The sequence below is a fragment of the Pseudochaenichthys georgianus genome, chromosome 11 (assembly GCF_902827115.2).
Source record: "Pseudochaenichthys georgianus chromosome 11, fPseGeo1.2, whole genome shotgun sequence".
NCBI lineage: Eukaryota > Metazoa > Chordata > Actinopteri > Perciformes > Channichthyidae > Pseudochaenichthys > Pseudochaenichthys georgianus.
The window spans coordinates 11791823-11805979 of NC_047513.1; the positions used below are offsets into that span (position 1 = coordinate 11791823).

The following is a 14157-nucleotide window of genomic DNA, read 5'->3' on the forward strand; positions in this document are numbered from 1 at the left end:
GACCCTCTCCCCCCCCCCCCCCCCTCATGCAGAAGAGAGGGAAGAATCAACCAAATGTTTTCTTTGAAGACTGTGGTAATATTATTACCGTAATACTGCACATTTATATTTAATGATGTCTCCTGAATATTATCTAGGTATAACTCTTATTACTTGCAAAAACGCAACATACCTGTTTCTCTAGCCACTGTTCTTTCTCCAGCCTGTCCTTCCTCCTCTGGAGCTCAGCGGGTCCACCTCATCCTCATCATCCTTCCCCATCCCTCTCTCCTCCCCTCTCCCTCTGCCCCGTCCTGTCCATGTTGAAACCATCGTCTGGAAAGAGATTCAAAAAGTTGGGTTTAACAACTCCATTTCTAAATACCAGTGTACATAGTATACAATATTGGTATTCATTCCCTCAATCTATATCTCACCCATGTTTTTCCAGCGGAACTGGCGAGCTCGTCCGGGGGCGTCGGAGTGAAGGTCGCCGTCAGCGAGGTAACGCTCCTGGTAGATCCTCAGCTGCGCTTGTCCACATCCATGATCTGCTTCCTGTAGGAACAATCCCAGATGGTGAGATTTCACATTTAATGCTAAACTTAAGAAGACGTCCTCATTGCATTGTTTCTGGGGGTGAAAGGGACATGTATATCTCACAAGTTGTTTGGTTCAGAATCATCGGTTCGTTATGCAACTCCCTCAGCTTGATATTCCCTGTGACCCAGTCTATAACTAAATAATGAAGAGTGTTATAAACTTTTGTTAAATGTTAAGAATTTTCAAAATAATGATAAAAAATGTTTTACGGAACCGTGACCTAAATACGTAAGATTTATCAAAACAGTAAGTTTGAGCACAGTTCAACACCCCTACAAACTTCTAAGAGTTAATCCTAAAGAGCGGCGCAGTAAGTCAGCATTTTAGCCATTCCAGGTTCCTTCCTTTCAAAGTCTGAGGTTTTGTGAATATGTTTTCAGTGAGATGCTTTAAATAATGTCTGTGGTTAACACAAGCTCACTGCTTACTCTGCAGTTAATACCAACAGTGAGTGTCTGAAGTGGTTGCTAACAATTGACTAAACATTAGCAGCCTTTAGCTTAGCGTGGTAATGCGCTGCATGTGTCAGTGAACTAGTTCCTTTATAACGTTAGCTATGTACTTCTGGTGATTGCATTTACACATCAAAGTCATTCAAGTTGTGCTTAATATATTGAGAGTATACTGCTGAACAAAACATGCATCATAAGCATGCGTTTGATTCAGAGCTTATTTCTGCTATACTCCAAAATCCATGGAAAAATCCCATTCAATTTTGTCAAGGGAGCCCTTGTGATGCCAACTCCCGTATCCCAGCAACTCTATTATGAGCGGAGCAGCAATTGGAGGAAACTCCTTAAGGCAGCCTTATCTTGGGACATTACTACACACATGTGGATCTTGTTGACCTGGTCCTGCAGCTCTTCATCAGAGGGAAGATCCTCGAGAAGCTCCTCTTCCTCGTATTCGCTTCCTCCGTCGCCGTCCTCATCGTCACTGTCCATGTCGCTGGCCGGACAGCTCGGCCTCTGCCTCCAGGTAGTCGGCCATATGCCTGAGAACAGCATGTGAGAGACTATCAACACGAGGGCTACAGCGTGATCATAGTATACGACGCGTGTATGTCCATGGTGCTACCTAAACAGTTCCATTTGATTCTTCACTTACATTTTCTTCTTTTTCTTGACTCTGTGTGGTGCAAGACAGCTTGCATCTCCTCCTCTTCTACATCATCATCACCAGCGTCTTCATCGGCCTCCTCTCCATCCTCCTCTTTTTCCGCCAAACCATCATCATCATCCTCCTATGAAATATACAATTCACTTGTCATTTGCATCCAATAGACGTAAATCCAGTATGTTGAATTTGACTAATCAAAATGGAGGCACGTGTTCTCACCTGTTCGCTGTGACTTTCCACATCTGACAGAAGCCGGAACTCGCAGTCCTCATCCTCCTCTCCTTCATCTGGCTTCTTGTTACTTTAGATTAAGAAAAAGAAATGAGCATGAGAATCTTACACTGAATATAGATATTCCAATTAATGTTACCTTCGATGTACGCTGTTAAAGGGTTTGAAATAATGAGTAGTAGAAAAAGAGGGAATAGATAGAATAATATGTATGATGATTTGGATTATTCCAGGTCTTTCTTTTGGTACTGTACCTGTCTTGTGCTCGCGAAGCCATGCGAGCAGAACCTGAATTGGCAGCAAAGGGAAACAAATGTAAATGTTGTGTAGCTGGAAAAACAATAATTCAAACCATTTCTTAAACATTGAAATTAAAAATGTTAAAGACCCAGGGCAACAGGAAATGTACATAAAGGAAAGTACATACATTTTTTGTAATGTCTGATGTGATTTACGTTCAGGCGTCTGGTAAATATTGCTTGGGTATCTTTGTATACATGTGAAACAGCGTACATTGGAAAAGACAGAATATCATAGCTTTAGAAATATGTTGATAAAGTTTAATCATAACAAGAGAAATTCAAACCAAAACACAAAAAGTATGAATTTGAACAAGTCACTCATCTCAACGGCATAGTTTATCTGCCTCAAGCTAACCATTTATTTCCCCTTCACAATAAATACATTTTAATATAGTTAAATTATTAAGACCTGAATGTCTTGTCTAGTGTGAGCCTGTCTGTCAAACCTTTTTTGCACACTGTAGGTGATTGAACATAAAATACACCATATTAAAAAAAGTCAGCAAATCTTTACCTTGACTGGGGAATTTCCCTGAGCAGAGCCCCAGCAGCTGATCCATGGTGTTATCAGACTCTTCATCGTGGTCCCGTGCCCTTCTGTCCTCTCCTGCCTGTGTTGGTGGGAACACTCCGGAGCACATCCCGAGCAGCTCTCCCTCCTGCGTGGCTCCGAGGCCCTCAGCCCTGCTGGAGCCGAAAACTCCCGAGCACATGCCCATCAGCTCCCCCATGTTAGCGTCCATGGCGTTTTCATCCAGGCTGTCCAGGATCAACTGTCTCTTGTGGGAGTGGGGGGCACCGGGCCGCGGCCCCACGTTCAGGAAGCCGTCGGCATCCAGTAACTGCGAGTGGGGGTCCTCCTCCAGGGAGAAGCGACCCTGGGAGTCTCCTCCGGGGCCCGAAGCCGCTCTGCTGTGGGGCCCCGAGTCGGCTCCTGGGGACGGAGGGGCATACAAGTCCTGGGAGTCCTCAACCGGGAGGGAGAGGGAGGGCTCAGAGAGTTTGCCTGAACTCTGGTGGAGGAAAAAAAAAGGTGGACATATGTTTGGGAGATTTCAAACCACTGATGATGTTATTTAGATTTGTTGGTGTCTTAAACATAATGAAAAATATGATATCTTACCCTAGAGGCAGAGCCGAGGAAGCTGGGCCTGAAGGAGCATCGAGGGGGGGAGCGGAAAATGGAGGAGTTGGAGATGCTTTTCCCTGCAGAGCGCTGATAGCTGATAGGCTGGTACGAGGTGATCATGGAGCCAGCCAGCTCAAAGCTGCTGTTGTTGCTGTTGTCCTTCACCAGGGACAGAGAGTCTTCGTCCTCTGAAGACAGGAAGGACCAGAGAGTGAGAAGATAATACACACATTTTGCACAAAAGGATTCACCCAATAAAAGCTCTTAAAGTGAAATAATGTAAATAAAACAAAGGTCTTTCTTTTTACTCACCCATCTTATTGCTGCAGCTGTTCTGCCCAAAAGGACCAGACTGTCTTAAACCATCGCTAAAAAGTAAAGCAGATCATATGTCAATATACTGCGCAAACAAATTTAAAATGAACAACAACGATAAGAAAAAAAATGTTTGTGCGAATGCATAGCTATTTGACAAGTTTTGTTTTCATTAATAGGACAACCAGGTTATGGTTAAGTAACAGAAACTTGCTTACAATTCGCCGATTAATTTAAGTTACAATTAGGGAGGCTCGATCGCCGATCCGATCGAGCGGGCGGGGCCTAAATGGAAGATTTAAACATCACTTTAAATCTTCCATTTAAAGTGATGTTTAAAACTTAGTTAATGGGGGTCATTCACTGGAGCTTCCACAAACAACAATCAACTTAATTATTACATTCAAATGATGTACATTATTCAAGTTTACATTCACTTTGGATAATAACACGGGAGAAATGAGCGGAAGCGCTCTCCTTTCCTCTCTCCTGACAGCCTATCAGTATCTCATGCAGCTCACTGATCCAGTAATGAGTGACCCGACAGTGAAGAATAAATATATGTATAACTAGTTTAGCTTGTTCCAGAGGTAGATAAAATAGCTAAGTCTGTTAGGTCTAACTCGTAGTGTGTGTTTTGCTCCGCTCACCGGTCCGTCACAGCGGGCGGAGCTGCAGGATTTCTGCTTCACACACACGTTGCATACCGCTTTTTTATCGTCATTTTAGGACACCTTAAAATACTGCCAGACTGGTGAGGCCATTTTGGCGAGCTTGTTTTGCCGCGCACAGAGAAAAGTGTCGGCCGATCTCGATCAGAGCATCCCTAGTTACAATGGTAAAAACATACCAAGACACACAACTAGACACTCCCCACACACACACACTGACCCTGTGCGAGAGCAGGAGTTCCCGGGGAACAGCAGGAGTGTGCAGTCCCTGTTCATCATGTCAGGAACCGGCGATGGTCCATTCAGAGCCACAGGAGACAGACTTCTAATACTCCGGGTCACACTGCCTTCCTCGTCTTCATGTTCCTTCTCTTCTTCCTCACCATCATCCCCTCCCAGTAAATCATCTACATTCTGTTAAAGGAGAAGATCAGGTTTTCCGTGAGTACAAAAATATATAAAGCATGTTAGTCATTTCAAAAGCAACAACAAACACACTTCTCTTACCTCTTCTGCCTCAGACTCATCCGTCATGTCTTCCTCCTCCTCCTCCTCTTCATCCTCTCCACAGTCCTCATTGTCGAGGCGATTCAGCTCAGCCTTGCGTTCCCTGTCCTCCTGTCTCCTCTGGGCCATGGCGAGCTGCAGGCGCTGCTTCAGAGTCAGCAGCTTCTCCCCTAAAGAAAAGGAACAGAGGAATATTGTTACACCTCCAAGTTTTATTTCTCCGTTCTTTGGTATTGATGCTGAAACGTACATAAACGATCTGGTCCACGGCCTCTAAATGGACTTCACATGTGGATCCATACCTGGTTTGGTGGTCGGAAGCTCCTCTGCTCCCTCTTTAACAGTGACAGTGAGCGACTCAGTGTGCAGCTCCTCCTGTCCAGAGGGGGCGCTGTCTTTGCGGACGATGGTGAGCTGCATCGTTCGTTCTCCTTGAGGCCGTACGTGCTTTTTGGAGTGACGAAAGTAACGCTCCTTCAGTGCCTCAACCCCTAGTTGAAGGAAAGAGGTGAAAACAAGATCATTTGTCAACAAGTTTCTCTCCCCTTAAATACAATATATAGATCAAATGCACTCATTCTCACACTTTCTCTTTTCTTACTTTACGTCGATCCTAAAAAAAAATCATCACTCACCAGAGTTGAGCTGTGGAGGCTCGAGCTGAACAAAGGCTCCTTCATCTGCACACAGCTTAGCGACGGGTGGAGGGTTCAGTCCGAACTTCTTCAGTAAGGCAAATTTGTCCTTCTTGGGTTTGGTGGGTTGCTGTACTGAAGGCTCTTTAACAGCAGAATCAGCACACCGAGCGTTTAAAGGCTCCACCACAGCCCCAGACTCTCTCTGAGGGGCGTCGGACATCACCGCATTCTGGCTTTGCTCTGCAGGACAAGCTTCCCCAGAATCAGAGGCACGTCTCTGTGCATCTGTTCCCTCTGACTCCTGCAGACTCTCAGAGAGGTACAGCATGGGTCCAGAGTCCTGGTCGAGGCTCGCTGCTGCCTTTCTGGCTGGGCTGAGGCTCTCCTGCAGCTGGGACGAGGTGGCGGCAGGAAGAGGGATGGACTGGATCTGAGTGGACGGAGGAGAGTCCTGCTCTGTGGGTGGCTGCTCACTGGGTGCGATGATGGGGGGAGGAGGAGCTAATGGCGTCTCCAACATCCTGGCTGAAAATTTGGTAGATCTGATGAGAAGAAAAACGTAAAAATGAGTGTGAGTAAATGTTCATTGTGTGTGTATGAAGGAAATGCACTTCCTATTATAAAATCATTACAATGGACAGTCATTTTGTTCCCGTATGGCCAGCTGTTGCCCTACATGCGTGTTATCCGTTACATTAATCCTTACTTTAACAGTCTCATGGCGGGACCCTCTGGCCTGGCCCTCTTCTTGAAGAACTGGTCGATGGTCTTGGGCTGAGGGATGTGATAGGGGAGGCCAAGCGTGGACTCTACAGAGACAGAACAACATGTCAAAGATGCAAACACACATCATGAGTCTCCGTGTGTACACCTTCAGCGAGAAAGGACGCCGGGGCTGATTGTTCGCCGCTTTTCCGCCTCTGCTACCCTCTTCCACACCAGCTATCATTTTGTTAGTTACCTCGGACTTTTTGTAAGTTACTTTGGACTTTTTGTAAGTTACTTTGGACTTCTGCCTCTGCTGCTGTCTGTAACTGGCTGCCCTCACCCATCAAAGTGCCGGGTGGCTATTTGCTATCTGCTACATCACCTACCTCCTGTCTGTCCTCACCGCACACAACATCCTTGGACTCTCTCTGCCTCCTGCCTTCGTATCTGGGGTGCATCTGTTCCGTCCCGCTGTTCACGTCCTCCTCCCATGTCGTGGATTTTCCTCGTCTCCACGGGAATCATCTACCTCTGTGCAGCTAGCCTGCTAGCCGCGGTCGCCGCTAACCCACTGCGTCCAGCCTTTCCGCCTGTCATCATGCTGAAATACACCGTCTCACAGCTTCTGTCACTTAATAAATCCTCCATCCCGTTATCCACCTCAGTCATCAGACATCTTGGACTCCTCCGTCGACCCCGCTACATCCACCGAAGCACTCGTCGCAGTTTCGTTTACTCTCAGCACGGACAACAATCCATACCATCCATCTGCTCTACCCAACACACTGTCGCACACTTGAGGCGTCATCAGAGCGCACCTCCTACTGTTCCTCTTACACTGCACGGAATACCCGGACCGGATTCCACTCCCCTCCGCCTCCCAACACAACCTGCTCCTCCACATTCCCAGCTCCACAGAATACCCGGAGCGGATTTCACTCCCCTCCGCCTCCCAATACGCATAACAAACCAGTTCTCCCTACCACCATGCCCCCCACCTCTGCTCCACCACCACCCCCCTTCTCCTCCCCACCCTCGTGTTGCTAACCTGGATAACCTCATACCTCTCCACCCTGCCACCACCCCTCCAATCCCCCACCTGACCAACTTCGCCCTCCTCAACATCCGGTCACTTACCAACAAAACCCACATCCTTCACGAACAAATTCTGGACAAATCGATTGACTTCCTTCTGCTCACTGAAACCTGGCAACAACCCAACGACTTATTCTCCCTCAACCAAACATCACCTCCTGGTTTTAATTACATCACGAAACCCCGCCCCTCACGCCGTGGTGGTGGGCTGGCTGTCATCCACAACCAGAACATCCGGATTACAGAACTCACCCTCCCCTCAGTACCATCCTTTGAATTCCTCGCCTTCAAAGCCCCTCCCTCACTGACAGTCATCCTCATCTACCGGCCCCCCAAACCGGACCCCTCCTTCCTCTCTGATCTCACTGAACTCCTCATCATTGCTTCATCCCTCTCCCCACGTCTGTTACTCCTTGGTGACTTAAACATCCACATGGACTCCCCCACCTGCAAACATGCCTCTGAACTTTCCTCCCTTCTGGACAACTTCTCACTTGTCACCTTCCCCACCCATGATAAAGGACACATCCTTGACCTTGTCTGCTCCACCAACCTCCCATTACTCGACCTCCACCCCTGCCCCTTTCCCCTCTCTGACCACAAACTTATACAGTTCGCCATCACCTCCCCTGTCCGCTACCCCCCCCCTTCCAGGAACATCACCTTCCGTAACCTACGCTCTGTCGATCCCCAGCACCTATCCCACCTGCTATCCTCTACTCTCCCCCTGGACTCGAACCTCAGCACACCTGATGACCTACTCAATCACCTCAACTCCACCCTTCTCACCTCCCTCAACAGCCCGGCCCCCCTCAAAAGGAAAACTGTCACCTTTACAACCTCGTCTCCCTGGTTCACCCCTGCACTCCGTAGAATGAAACAAACCGGCCGTCAGCTTGAATGCTTAACAAAAAAATCATCCCTCACAGTTCACCACCAATCCTACAATCTTCATCTCACCACCTACAGAGACGCCCTCACTGCCGCAAAATCAGCTTACCTCTCCAACATCTTCACCGACCCCTCCCGCAACCCCAGGACCCTCTTCTCCACCGTCAACAAGCTCCTCAAACCCCGACTCCTCCCTGTCCCAAGGAACCGTTCCCTCTGCCTTTAAAACTGCTGCTGTCACTCCCATCCTTAAAAAACCCAGTCTGGATCCCTCATCCCTCAGTAATTACCGCCCCATCTCCAACCTCCCCTTTCTCTCCAAGACAATAGAACGCATCATCTCCAAACAACTTCACCGCCATCTTCAATCAAATCACCTCTTCGAACCCCTTCAGTCTGGTTTTCGTCCCCATCACAGCACAGAAACGGCACTCGTCAGGGTCCTCAATGACCTCCTCACCTCTGCTGACACCGGTTCCCTCAACATCCTCATCCTCCTCGACCTGAGTGCAGCCTTTGATACCGTGAGCCACAACATCCTGCTCACCCGACTCCAAGACATCGGTATCGAAGGTACTGCACTCAGGTGGCTCCAGTCATATCTCTCCGACAGATCCCACTTCATCTCCCTCAACAACCACTCCTCTGCCACCGCTACAGTCACCCAAGGTGTTCCCCAAGGCTCAGTACTCGGCCCCCTCCTCTTCATCATCTACATCCTCCCCCTTGGTCAGATTCTCCGCTACTACAACCTGGACTTCCACTGCTACGCCGATGACACTCAAATCTACCTCAGCACCAAATCCCTCCATAACCCCCCCATCACCCACATTGAATCCTGTCTGACTGACTTGAAATCCTGGATGCAAAAAAACTTTCTTAAACTCAACAGCAATAAAACTGAACTCCTCCTCATCGGCTCCAAATCCACCCTCAGTAAAACCCCCAACCTCACACTGACCATCGATGGCACCCCTGTTTCCCCCTCAACCCAGGCACGCAACCTCGGGGGTATATTCGATACCACCCTCTCCCTTGACTCCCACATCCGCCAAGTTGTCAAAATCTCATTTTTCCATCTCCGCAACATTGCCAAAATCCGTCCCTATCTCACCCGCCCCGCAGCTGAGCGACTCATTCACGCCTTCATCTCCTCCCGCCTCAACTACTGTAACTCCCTCCTATACGGCATCAGCTCCACCTCCCTCAGTAGACTCCAGCGTGTTCAGAACGCAGCCGCCAGACTTCTCACCCACACTAAATCATGGCACCATATCACCCCGGTCCTCAAAGAACTACACTGGCTTCCCGTTACTCACCGCATCAACTACAAACTCCTGGTCCTTACCTATAAAGCCCTCCACCATCTGGCCCCCCCGTACCTCACTGACCTTCTCATCCCCTACCATCCTCCCCGGACCCTCAGATCCACCTCGGCCGGCCTGCTTTCCACCCCCACTGCCAATCTCCGGAGCTTTGGAGACAGAGCCTTCTCTGTGGCCGCCCCAAAACTCTGGAACTCCCTCCCCCAAGACCTCCGTGAGTCCGAGTCCCTCACTCTGTTCCAGTCCCGCCTCAAAACCCATCTTTTCACCTCTCTCTATCCGTAAAACACCCCCCCACTCATTTTCGACCTCCTCCTGACTGCCACTGTGTTTTGTTTTGTCGTTTTTTCTTAGTCTGTTGTCTACCTGCCCCAGTCTATCTACCCCCCCCCCTCATATTGTAAAGCGTCTTTGGGTATTATAAAAGCGCTATATAAATCCAATTTATTATTATTATTATGAAAACTGAATTGCCACAATAGATACAAGTGAATAGAAGTGTTTCCTGTGAACTGACCTCGGACCAGCCTCTGGGACTCGCTGTGGAGCTGCTTCATCGCATCTCTGCTGGCACGTGCGGCTTTCCTCTCCTGAGAGCATCACACATGTTGAGAATGAAGCTGCTTTTTAACAGGATTAAGAATAAAAGTCAAGAATTGTGCCTATGCATACCACACGCTGAGGTTTCTCCATTTCATCTTCATCATCTTCCTCCTCTTCATCACCCAGGAGAGGATCCTGCAGAAATATCAAACACTGGTTACACAAAGGCCTGTGTAGACAACCTCTGCAAAATGTCATGCAAACCATTGCAATTCATAAATAAATAGCTCCCACACGTAGGGCTGTGCAATGAATCGTATTTTAATCTTAAATATTTAAAATATTTGTTGATCTTCTTTATCGGTATTTATTTAAATGTATTATTTACTTTTGTATTGGTTTTTCAGTTGAATTATACTTAAAGTTCAGGGTAATGAACAGTTAAAAACATACTGTTCAAATTTTTTTTCAAAAGTTCAATAAATGGATGTTTTCAAAGTCAGTGAATAATCATTTTTAATAATCGTGATATCAATATTGACCAAAATTAATCGTGATTATGATTTTTGCTATAATCGAGCCGGCCTGCCCACATGGCAGCTTTACAATTTAATGCACCTGTGACGTTTAATCAACTGCTCTGCGTCAGACTAAATTGACACTGCCAACTAATGTACCCCTTTAACAACATTTAACTCAAATTCATTTAACAAAATCTGTTACCATTGTTATGCGTACCAATAAGCTGAACAAAAAAGCAAGTGCTTAAAATCCTGCCAACACCTTTTGAAATATACACACAGTGATGAACAATTTGAATTGCCGATCATATTTGTACCTTTTGTTTTTTAATTTTTTGCTTGACAGCAGCTCTGATGGCCTCCAGAGACTCTTCCTCCTCATCATCGTCCAGCCCCGTGTCAAACAGATCCGTGTCGCCCAGCAGACAGCCACTATCGTTCAGACCCCGAGGGAGAGGTGCGTTCTGGGAAATGAGTGCAAGTTGTCTTTAAATTACACAAAATAATTGATCATGTAACCTACTGGTACTTTGTGTAGAGGTTTATGCTTCTAATGGAGACAAATGCACACTGTGGTATAGCTCATTATATGTCAGTAAAGAATCTCAATACTAGAGTCTCTGCATAAGAAATTAAAAACACCACTGAGAGAAAAAAGCTTCACAAACCTCATTTATTTCAGAGAACCGCTCCTTCTTCTTCAGTTTTTCCACCGCCTTGCTGCCCTTTTCCTTTTTCTCCCTGTGTCTCCGACTCTTCTCTCTCTTCTTATGTTCCTTCATCGATTTTGTTTCCTTCCTCACCTCCTTCTTTTGGTCCTCCTCCATTTCTCCACCTTTCTCTTGCTCGGGCTCACTGTCTTCACTGTCAATGGGAGCACGGATGATTCTCTTGCTCTTCTGGGCCCCTTTCTCTTTCCTATCACCCTTCTTTTCTGCCTTTTCAGTCTCCATCTCCTCTCCGCTGGAAGCAGATAAGACTAAGGCTTCGGCCATTGGACCGTTGTCCCCAGCAGCCTCCTCTTCCTCACTCTCACTGTCTCTTATGGCATTACGATGAGGCTTTCTGTGAACAGTGATGTCTTCATCATCTTCAGAATCTGAAAACAAAATACCAATTTAGAACCAATCAAATATATGGCACAAAATACAGATTAATTGTAATTTTTCTGATATTGGTTCTGTTTGTCCGGTGTGTTGTGCTTTTATTTTTATGTTCTAGTATATCTCAATAATGCATATTTGTTTTTAAATTGCATATCATGGAATTGTCATTCTTCAAAATAAGACAAATGAATACCATTTTTATTCTGCATGTGCAGTCAATGCAGAATAAAAACACATTTAATTATTCAAATCTTTAGACATTTTGTACGGATAGATTTGACTTTGCGTGAGTTAAGTGGATCCTTGTATTCGATTTGAATAATCATTTGAGTACTGCACTTATTGTAAGCTTTGTGTCCATGTAAATGTAACAAATGTTTGTTATTGAATGGAAATGAACATGAATGCCCACATTTACACAGCCAAAGTGGCTCCTGCCCCATCTCTCTCAGGCTGAATTGTCATCTTTTGTTGTGTTCCTTTACCTGGAAGCTCCACTCTTTTGTTGGCTGCCTCCAACACCATCTCCTCCTCTGGAGAGCCCATCCCGCTGTCTGAATCACTCTCTGGGGCCGTTGGGACCACAGCCGGGAGACCCTCAGTCTGGGAACAAAAACACAAAAATAAAGATAAAGTGCACTTTCTGTATTATTGCTCTGTATACTATTACAATAGTTAAAATAACTCAACAAGTTGCTATGTATAACTTGCATGATTAAAGTGGAGCTTGCAGCTGTTGATATATTCCAAAACTCAATGTCACTTTTTGGTCTGTTTCTGAATTAACACAGATAATAATATTGGCACTAAATCAAACAGCACTCTCTAAGAAGCTTAAATAGTTGCTCCTTTTAAATCCATTGCAAAATAGGTCAGCATACATTATTATATTATCTGCTTGAGTAACCTATAACCTAGAATCGGGGGCACTAGGTCAATATCCAGTTTCAGATACAATATTTGTTATCTTTGCAAATGTATGTATGTATTGTTTTCGATTGAGTGAGTTAAAGCAGCCGGATTGGTGTTATAATACCTTAGTGGCGCCTTGAAATACACCAAACAATGAGCAGTGCGTTAGCTGGCGACATTGATTCGTTTCAGCATTTGCAGTTACCTTAGCTAATGTAACATGTACCATACATTATAAGTATTTCAGGGACAAATCACAATCGTATTTCACTACAGATAATATAATATTCCTAGATGTAGGATTTGAACAGTGGTCAACAATATAAAACGCCTAACTAGCATGCATTTGATCGTTGTGACCAGACCAAGAGGACAACCACCATTCCAACTGGCTAAACCTAAACTAGCCAGCCAACGTTAGCTATGTGGCTAAAGCTAACTACAGCTACTATTAGCACATGTATGTCTTTCTTGAATGCGTGTGATCTTGCCTGTCTTTTATCCTAACTCATAGCTAGGATGGCATATATGTCAGTCTGATACTTTAACGGTAAATCGATATCGAAAGTTACATTTCCTCACCTGTTGTTGAGAGACGACCAGGCTCATCTTTGTCCGCCGTCTAGTTTTCGCTCTTTTGTGAAATAAACCAGCAGAAACAGACGCTTCGTCGATTCCCGGCAGCCACTCGGAGAAGCAAATGTCTGTGTGACAAAGGCTATTTTAGACTTGTAAAGCACATTTATAAAGACTTTAACCGGGCTGTTTCTCTTCCTCCCGCCTGTTCCCTAACGTTACACACCGATTAGACTATTTGATATTTCGCGCGCCGTGACAGCTGGGCCACAGTTGTTCGTCATTGAGTGTCAATCGTCTCGTTCTCGTTTCCTATTGGTCCGTCCGTCCCGGTTTGTTACCGCCCAGTGTGGCACACTGGATGTGTGACTGAGTCATTTGAGTCATTTGAGTCATATGAGTCAGCATGACCAAGACCGTAGAAATCCTACCGGTGAAACCGAAAAGTTGTTGCATTTAACCAGCATATTAAACTAACGTTACATTAACCTCCGCTACACAGTGTATTTTGCTTTAATAAAACATGTGTGTGTGTGTGTGCATTTTAAAAAATAAGTGTTTTGCATTATATGTATATAGTTATTTTAATATGTTCCTGTACTTAAGCTAATTTTGCACAATTGTGTTTTCATTTAATAATAATAATAATAATAATAATAATAATAATAATAATTGTATAATTACATTTTATATATTCTAACTGTTTTGCAATTTTCTATCATTTGTTTCTTTTTGTGTGCCATGTTCAAAATAAACGAGTTTCCAAGTAAGATCCTTATTGGAAATGCAGATATTATTACAGGAGACTGTTGCACAACATGACCATTTTGTTAGAAGTTATGGGCATAGATATGTCTCATAATTATTTGTGTGAACATAAAAATAATTTGTGTGTAAATATGTGATTTGTAAATGTAAAACAACATCCACAAATGCATTTAAAAGATTTGCAAACTCACAAATACATTTGCAAGTGTAAACGGATC

At 45.3% G+C, this 14157-nt stretch overlaps 1 protein-coding gene across 1 annotated transcript; it reads right to left on the bottom strand.

Annotated features, from left to right (window-relative positions):
- Nucleotides 1–503: 503 nt before the first annotated feature.
- LOC117455502 (claspin-like) lies at nt 504–13659 on the bottom strand. Its single transcript, XM_071204757.1, has 19 exons — nt 13178–13659; nt 12169–12286; nt 11246–11676; nt 10895–11041; nt 10186–10251; nt 10031–10103; nt 6201–6303; nt 5492–6036; nt 5159–5347; nt 4857–5026; nt 4570–4763; nt 3676–3731; nt 3358–3551; nt 2749–3247; nt 2187–2220; nt 1921–2002; nt 1690–1825; nt 1414–1576; nt 504–537 (listed from the first exon to the last, which is right to left on the bottom strand). Exons 1-19 carry the CDS (start codon nt 13202–13204, stop codon nt 504–506), a joined length of 3261 nt encoding a protein of 1086 aa, XP_071060858.1. The 5' UTR covers nt 13205–13659.
- Between the last annotated feature and the right edge of the window lie 498 nt (nt 13660–14157).